General features: G+C 51.6%; 1 protein-coding gene across 1 annotated transcript; it reads left to right on the forward strand.

The window, feature by feature from the left end:
- Positions 1 to 7,757: 7,757 nt before the first annotated feature.
- On the forward strand, positions 7,758 to 8,340 carry LOC130347045 (sulfotransferase 1 family member D1-like; the record flags this gene model as incomplete). The annotated part of the gene is made up of 2 exons (XM_056554600.1): positions 7,758 to 7,939; positions 8,197 to 8,340. Coding segments are annotated over exons 1-2 (271 nt in total), but the record flags the coding sequence as incomplete, so codon positions are not given.
- Between the last annotated feature and the right edge of the window lie 850 nt (positions 8,341 to 9,190).

Raw genomic sequence — 9,190 nt, forward strand, 5'->3', positions numbered from 1 at the left:
GGGTTCCGGGGTAACAGAAGGACCGCTGGTCTTTGCTGATGCCTTATGTCCCTCTGATCCGGTCAGGGGAGTGGGCTCCACATTTCTGCGGGCCCTGCTGGAACGTCTCACCCCGACCTTGAATCCGGCTGTAGACACTTTCTTCCCCCCTCTCGCCAGCCGGGAATGAGAGGTAGAAGCCCGAGGCTCCATGCAGGAAAGCCCTCCCAAGGAGCCTGCCACGCTCCTGGGAAAGCCCGATGTAAAAACCTGCTTCTCTGCCTGGAAGTCTGGAGAGCAAATGGAGCCACACCCGACAGCTGCACACACTGAAACCACAGGATGTGCTCTCTGCTGACACCTCTGTCCATGTTAGGGACTGTCAGGAGCAGGAGAGGATTGCTATGGGGATTTTCTCCTGCTCTGGACAGTTCCTGACATGGACAGAGGTGTCAGCAGAGAGCGCTTCCTGTGGAACACAGTAGCCAGGAGCAGTTGTGTGTGAAGCAGCTTTGGGTGTGTCCCTTTTTGTGTTTCTCCAGAGTTCCAGAGGCAGAGCAGGTGATTCACCAACCTTTCCCAGGGGTGTGGCAGGCTCCTTGGGAGAGTTTTCCCTGCATGGAGCCCCTGGCCTCCACTCCCCGTTCTTCCAGGCTGGCGGGGGGTGGAGAGAAAACAGCGACAGCCATTTTTCCGGCCGGAGGAAGAAGATCTGGCAGAGTCTGCAGCAATGCAGGCTCGGCTCCTCCGGCAATGGGTGCCAGCCAGAGATCCAGTGGAAGGAAGGCGAGGAGGCAAAGTATTGAGTTGTGGGCTGAGAGAGGGCCCGAAGAGTCCAGCGAGACCTACTGCTCCCGCATGACCGCACGATTTGCGGAATACGACCGCTGCGGTAGGGAGCTTAGGTTGATGAGAGAGGACCTGCGTGGAGCCCAGAATCTGGCATGCTCTGGGTCCAAAAAGAATAAACTGGAACTGAAAAAGAGGATTGCAGCCCTGAAGAAAGACATTGCAAAGATGGAGGAGAGGAGAGCAGAGATCCTGGAGGGAAGCGGTCTCTTCAGGGAGAAGATGGAGAACCGCGATCGGTTTGCCGCCATGAAATCCCCAGGTAAGGTGGAGGTGGATGATGGGGAGAGTAGTGGCGGTGAAGAAAGAGAGGATGGTGGTGTTGGTGTAAAGGAGGAGGAGGTGGAGGAGAAGAAGTTGGAGGAAAGTGTACAGGTTGTGGAGGATGATGTATTGCCTGACCCTACTCCCTGTGACACCCAGACCACTAAGACTCAGGACAGCTACATAGAGCCGGCTCAGGTGGCACTACCGCTAAGCGATAGTGAGGAGGATGATGTGGAGAGTGAGGCTGGGGGATTGCTGAGGGCTATAGTGATGCAGGAGTCCCCAGCCCACCTCCAGAATTTTACATTTGGTGATGACCAGTGTGATGACACATTAGTAAAAAGAAAGGCAAAAAAACAGAAGACCCAGGAAACTGTGCATTATGTGTTCCGTCCTTTCCAGCAGTCTGGGCCAGCTGCAAAGCTGGTTCAGGCTGCTGGGTCCTCTAAACTGCCAGACTCCGTTTCTGTGGTGGAACGGAGCCAGCATGGGGGATACAGCATGGCGTCAGTAAAAGCTGCAGACGCAATAGATGTGAAGCCCACCCATCCTGCCGGTAGGGAGGGGCAGGATGGGCTCATGGTGGGCAGCGCGAGTTATGCCCCTGGGTGCTCGGGGGGCGGTTCCCCGAGTACTGTGGGCATTACCGGCACTGCAAGGCACTCCCCTGTGAGGGGGGGGAGTGTCCGGGCGCCGGGATTATCCACAGAGCCTGTGAAGTCGGGTGAAGCAGGTGCTGGCGCTGTGGGAGGAGCTGGGGTGCGCCCGGTGGGGCAGTCCCAGAATCAGGATGTGATAGCAGCCATGAAGGAGAAGCCATCGGCGTCGACCCCAGCAGCGGCTAAGCCAGCACAAAGGGCTTTACTAAAGCCAGCCATACTACAAGTCCCAGCCAGCCCAGAATTTGTTAGTCAGGACAAGAATGTAGGATGTGATATTGATGGGTATAGTAGTGTTGTGGGTGAGAGGAGTGTATGGTGGGAGTGTCAGTGGAGTGAATGTTGATGGGAGTGGTAATAGTATGGCTGGAAATAAAGAGGTTGAGAGTTGTGGTGTGAATGGTGTTGTAAGTGGTTCTGGCTCTGGGTCTGGTCCGGCTGCCCCCCCGGCAGTGACTGCTCCTAGGAGCTATGCTAATGTCGCTGCCGGGGGTTCAGGGGGGTCCCCGTCTCCGTCCGGCCCTGGGGGCCATTTGCAACAGCGCCTCCTGGAGGCTCTACGCAGGGGTGACAGGTCGATCCAGGTAGAGGGAAGGGGTGAGGTCGACCTGTCTTTCTGGATAGAGAGACACGGTTTGGGGGCTTTCCGAGAGCGGAATGGGGAGGTGGTCTGGTCCCTCCCGACACCGGGGCAGGACAATAACCGTAGGAATGTGGTCCGTCTGATTTGGAGGGGCGAGGATGCGTGTCCACCTCGCGCTAAAGTGGTTGAGCTCCTCCTTCAGATGGAATTCAGGGCGAGTGACATCTTTGCCCTGATTCACCCCTACGGTTCGTCTGAGTTTGACGTCAGTTTCGTTCGGCCAGAGGGTCTTGAACTCTTCTGGTCAAACTATGAAGTGGCGAAGAACGAGCCCGGCTGGCGGGATTTCACCGTAAAGGCGATTTCCCGTCAGAACTCTGTCAAGAAAGTGACCGTTTTGACCCGTAACGAGTCGCTTTCTTGTTATGACATCATGACCTGGCTCGGTCGGTATGGGGATGTGACGGACATGCCCAAGAAAAACTTTGATGAGCACGGGATCTGGTCCGGGGCCTGGACGTTTTCCGTCAAACTCAAGCGTACAGGCAGTACGGTTGCCCACATTCCGTCAGCCGCCTTCCTTGGACGTGACAGGATCCAGGTCTTCTACCAGGGGCAGCCTAAGGTCTGTCACAGGTGTGGCAGCCCCACCCACTTTAGCGCAGCCTGTACTGTGCAGGTCTGCGCTTTGTGTGGTGGGGTGGGTCATCTGGCCGCATCCTGTCGGCAGATCCGGTGCCACCTGTGTGGTGTCCTCGGACACCCTTTTAGCCGTTGTCCTAGCGCCTTCACCCGTGTGGCGGCCGCTCCGGCTGAGGAGAGCTGTGAAGTTGCCTCGGCTGGGGAGGGTACGAGCAGGGATGGGGGCACAACAGGGCTAGTGAGGAGGAAAAAGGGCCCCGCCAAACTAAGGCGGGAGGAAAATCGTAGAAGGAGTAGGGAGCTGGAGAGTGCCCAGGTGGCGGGGGTAGCTTCAGCCCCTGCTCCTGAAGCTGGCCCTGTAACTGCTGAAGCCCTGGAGGAGAACGTGCTAGATGAGGAGATCAGGAGACTGCGCAAAGAGGATGGCAATATGGCCGACCTTTCTGATTCCTCCCACTATGAAAGTGTGGATGAGGATAGTGGGGAGAGGCCTAAAAAGAAAGATAAGGGCAAAAGGAAAGGGAGAAAGAAGAGGTCAGAGTCATCTGTTCCTTGTACTACGGGCCAGGTCCAAAACGGAAGCCTGACTGCCCCCCCTCTGATTGACCTGTCAAACCGGTACCTCGTCCTCGATACCATCTCCTCCCCCTCCTTGGAGGGGGAAGGTGAGGGCGGGGTGCCTAGGAAGAAAGAGCCTCTGGGGGGAACTGGGCCTTGTCCTGTCGGGACACCTTCCTCGGAGGGCAGGGCTAGACCGGGGCCGGATGGAGACGGGGATCAAATGGATCAATCTGAATCCAAAAAAAGGTCTAAGTGTGGTCCTGCCCTCTCGTCTTCTTCAGGGGATGAGGGGGCGAAAAAGAAAGGGAAGCAAAAGTAAAGGGTGTGGCCGTCTAATTTAATCACCCTGTATGGCGGCACTCACCCCATTGACGCTGGCATCTATTAATTGTGCCAGCATAAAGTCGGATACGGCTAGATTTGCAGCCTTTGATTTTCTCGGCCGTGTTGAAGCCGATATTTTCTTTTTACAAGAGACCAGGTTGTCAGAGCTAGCCTCTCTGGTAAAAGCCAGAAGAGAGTGGAGGCGCGGCCCCTCCCACTGGTCTCTTGCAGCTGAGCCGTATAGTGGGGTGGCGGTCCTTTTTACCGCTCCTGTTGAATGCCGACGGGTTATTGAATTAGAAATGGGGAGGTGCCTGATCTTAGATGTCTTCATGAAGGGACAAGAGCTCCGGCTCATTAACATCTATGCCCCGCAAACTAAGCGGGGCCGTAAAGATCTCTTTATGAGGATTAAGCCCTTTCTTTTTACGAGTCGGCAAGTGATCTTTGGAGGGGACTTCAATAATGTCACGAGGTCCCAACATAGGAGAGGCTCCAATGGTCCGCTGACTTGTGATAGTGTGGCACTGATTAGCATAACTAGAGAAGCTCGCCTAGAGGACGCCCACATCCGGAGCCCCTCGGGCCACGCGGGTTTCACCTATCATCAAGGTAGTCGCAGGTCTAGGATAGATAGGTTTTATTTAAAGGAGGAAGCCGTCTCTTCTGCAGTGTCCGTGGTTGAGGTGGAGTTCTCCGATCACTGTATGATTTTGTTTTCCCTGAATGTTTCAGAGACCCCCCGGATGGGAAAAGGTTATTGGAAGCTGAATTCGTCCCTCCTGGAGGAAGCGGAGATAAGACAGTCCTTTGAGGATTTTTTTCAGAGTCAGGTACCTTTACTGGACCTATGTAGTAGTAAGTCAGAGTGGTGGGAGATATTCAAGAAGCGGGTTGCGGGGTTCTTCCGCCAGCTCTCGAGCCTCAGGTCCCTGAACAGGTATCGCTTGTATCAGGGTCTGAGGAGGAAACTCGAGCTTCTCGTCTCGACTGGAGGTAGCCGAGAGGATATCTCCAGAGTGAAATCCTTGCTGATGAGGTGTCAGTACGATAGACACACATCTTTGGTTTTTGAGAGGGATTACGGGAAGTACCGCTCGCCCGACCCTTACAGAAACTGTAAGATGTCAGTGAGTAGTAAAGTCATTTCAGGACTGATTGATAGTACAGGATCTCTGAATCGGTCCAGATCAGGGATCTTGGAGGTCGTCAGATCCTTCTACTCGCACCTCTTGGGGAGGAAGGATCTAGATCGAGACAGGATGTCGGTTTTCCTGACTGAAACCATTCCTGAGCCAGGGGTAGACCCCTCTCTTGATGTTTTGGCAGAAGAAATCAGGGAAGAGGAAGTGAGACTGGCGATCGAGGGGCTCGCCCCCAAGAAGTCGCCAGGTCCGGATGGCTTAACATCCGAGTGGTACAGGACCTTTAAGGAGTCTTTAGCTCCCCTCTTGACTGAGGTATTCAATGAGTGTCTCTCCTCGGGTACTCTGCCGAAGTCAATGAGGAGGTCAGCCCTGATTCTTCTGTCAAAGGGTAAAGATCCTAGCCAGATTGAGAATTGGAGGCCCATAGCTCTTCTCAATACGGACAGGAAGCTTCTGGCCAAGATACTGTTTAATCGGCTGGTGAAGTTTGCACCCCGGCTCCTTTCGGGGGCTCAGCACTGCTCTGTTCCAGGCCGAAGCACCTTAAGTGCTGTCCTTAGTGTCAGGGAGGCAGTGGAGCGGAGTAGTGCAGGTCTTTGGAAGGGGTACTTGCTGTCCTTGGATCAGGCCAAAGCATTTGATCGGGTAAACCACGAGTACCTATGGTCCGTCCTCCTGAGATATGGCTTACCAACTACTTTTGTTAATTGGCTTAAGATCTTGTATGCAGGGGCAGAGAGTTTCCCGCTGGTGAACGGGTGGTCTGGCCGCTCTTTTGAGGTGGGGTCCGGAGTCCGTCAGGGTTGTCCTTTGAGCCCGCTTTTATACGTGTTCGCAATCGATCCCTTCATCCGGAGGGTAGATTGTGGGCCGTTGGCGGGAGTCGGGATGAGTCTGGCGGAGCCGGCTGTCACCCAGAGAGTGGAGGCGTACGTTGACGATGTCACTATTTTCGTCTCCACGAGAGAGGAGGTCGGTGTGGTGATGTCGGAGGTGGACCGCTACTCGGAGGCATCCGGGTCTAAGATCAACCGGGATAAGTGTGAAAGTCTCTGGCTGGGAGGGGGGGATCCCATGTTTGATCTCCCGGACACCCTTCCAGGGCCCCAAGAATCAGCAAAAGTCTTAGGCATCACATTCGGCCAGGATGATTATCCCACCAAAAACTGGGATGGTAAGCTCCAGGATGCCACTCAGAAGGTGGACCAGTGGAAGGGTTGGTCTATGACCCTCAGGGAAAGGGTACACGTGATCAAATCGTACCTGCTCCCCTTGTTTATCTATCTGGGCAGTGTATGTATCTTGCCAGAGGCTTACTACACTAGGATCTACAGCCTGTTTTTCCAACTGTTATGGGGGAACAGGATGAACCTAGTCAAGAGGGAGGTTACATACCGCACGAGGAGACTAGGGGGTTTATCTATGGTAAACCCTGTGGTGTTCTTAACGAACACCTTCTTGAAAGCTAACATCTCGAACCTCTGGTCAGAGAGGGCTCCTCCGTGGGTACTCTCCTGCAGGGAATGGTTTCGGCCTTTCTTCCAGGAATGGGAGACAGGAGGGCAAGTGAAGGACCTCCGTACGCCCCATGGATATCTTCCGGCTTACGCTACCCCGACTCTGAAGGCGATACGTCGGTGGGGTCTGGGAGTGTGGGAGATCAGGACCCAGTCAAGGCAGTTCCTTGACAAACGGGTTCTGTTGACCCACTTCCAGAAGCCTCTGGCGCTCAGGGACTGCCCAGGTCGGGATCTGAGGGTGGGGTTGTATCTTTTGAACATGAAAAGGATCCCCCAGAAGTTTTGGGACTTGGCCTGGCGCTGCTTTCAGGGGAAGCTATATGTAAGGGACAACCTGAAGTGTAGGAACTCTGATGACCGGGGATGTCCCCGAGAAGAGTGTGGGGACACGCTGGAAAGCATGGACCACTTCCTGCTTCATTGTCCCTTTAATATAGGGGTTTACAACCGGGTGGGCGCTTCCATCGGCTGGAGTCAGGGTAGGGGAAGTTAAAAAACATAAAAGAAAAAAAAAAGAAAAAATGTGTGTATGTATATATGTATGTATGTGTGTATGTGTATGTATGTGGATATGTGTATGTATATGTATGTATGTATGTGTGTATATGTATGTGTATGTATATATATATGTATATATGTATGTATGTGTGTGTATATATATGTATATATATATAGTATATAAAAAAAGAAAAAAAAATATAGATGTATAAAAAAATAATATATATTTTGTTATCCAAGTTGGATTATTTTTGTTACGGCAGCTAGCCATATTTTTTGTCTTGTTATTAGGGGGGGGGGGGGGGGCAGTGTGGTTATGTTTCCTAGTTTGGATATTTTTTGTTTTTGATCCCAGCGAGGAAAGCTTTATTTATGTTCATTAGGTATGTGTGTGTGTGTGTGTGTGTTGGACTATAGTAGGTAATGATTTATTTATTTATTTTTGGTTTATCTGGGCTGGCCGGTTTAAGTTGTTATTTTGAGATGAATAGTTTGTTGTTATGTTCAGTTTTGTTAATTTTGTTACAGTGAAATGAACTTGTTTTGTGTTTTGTACTTTTATAATAAAAAAGAGTGTCAGCAGAGAGCACTGTGGTCAGACTGGAAAGAACTACACAACTTCCTCTGTAGTATAGAGCAGCTGATAAGTACTGGCGCCATCTCCTACAGCGAGGAGGGAGACGGGGAGAGAAGTTTTTAGCTCAGTCTTTTCTGGCTCCACCCCGGGACTGATCAGACCGGGTGCCAGGATTACAGCTCAGTCACTTCTTTCTCCGCTCGTGATGCAGAGGAAACTGACTGTGGTGGAGGGCATGGCCTTGGCCCAAGATGTCGCCAGGAATTGGGAGCAAATCCAGAACTTTCAGGCGAGAGAGGGGGACATATTACTTGATACATACCCCAAATCCGGTGAGTCCCAGCCAAGTGTAATACAGGAGTGAAACAATACAGGAAAGTTCCTCCATCTGTGGTAACCGTATGCCAGGGAGTACATGCCATGTTCTGGGGGCACTGTCCTCATGTTCTGCAGTCAGTAGGGATGAGCATTGTCTCGGGGGCACCTTTATGTTTGTGTAGGGAAGACTTTACACAATCCTTGGGGTCCTGGATTCTCTCTTTATTTTGTTAGATTAATAACATAATTATCAATCCATCCTGAACTGCAGGAACCACCTGGATGCAGGAGATTATTGACCTAATAATGCACGATGGAGATGAGCAAAAGTGCAGAAGAGCCCCAATTTATGAACGGATTCCATTTATCGAGCTCCTTCATCTGATGAAACCAGGTAAAAAGAATCAGGAGCGGTGTATTATACTGTCTGCTATGTGTAGGAATAGGGAGAGGTGTATTATACTGTCTGCTATGTGCAGGAATAGGGGGCGGTGTATTATACTGTCTGCTATGTGTAGGAATAGGGAGCGGTGTATTATACTGTCTGCTATGTGTAGGAATAGGGAGCGGTGTATTATACTGTCTGCTATGTGCAGGAATAGGGAGCGGTGTATTATACTGTCTGCTATGTGCAGGAATAGGGAGAGGTGTATTATACTGTCTGCTATGTGCAGGAATAGGGAGCGGTGTATTATACTGTCTGCTATGTGCAGGAATAGGGGGCGGTGTATTATACTGTCTGCTATGTGTAGGAATAGGGGGCGGTGTATTATACTGTCTGCTATGTGCAGGAATAGGGAGCGGTGTATTATACTGTCTGCTATGTGTAGGAATAGGGAGCGGTGTATTATACTGTCTGCTATGTGCAGGAATATGGAGCGGTGTATTATACTGTCTGCTATGTGTAGGAATAGGGGGCGGTGTATTATACTGTCTGCTATGTGCAGGAATAGGGGGCGGTGTATTATACTGTCTGCTATGTGCAGGAATAGGGAGCGGTGTATTATACTGTCTGCTATGTGCAGGAATAGGGAGAGGTGTATTATACTGTCTGCTATGTGTAGGAATAGGGAGAGGTGTATTATACTGTCTGCTATGTGCAGGAATAGGGAGCGGTGTATTATACTGTCTGCTATGTGCAGGAATAGGGGGCGGTGTATTATACTGTCTGCTATGTGCAGGAATAGGGAGAGGTGTATTATACTGTCTGCTATGTGTAGGAATAGGGAGAGGTGTATTATACTGTCTGCTATGTGCAGGAATAG

The sequence above is a fragment of the Hyla sarda genome, unplaced genomic scaffold (assembly GCF_029499605.1).
Source record: "Hyla sarda isolate aHylSar1 unplaced genomic scaffold, aHylSar1.hap1 scaffold_808, whole genome shotgun sequence".
Taxonomy (NCBI): Eukaryota; Metazoa; Chordata; class Amphibia; order Anura; family Hylidae; genus Hyla; species Hyla sarda.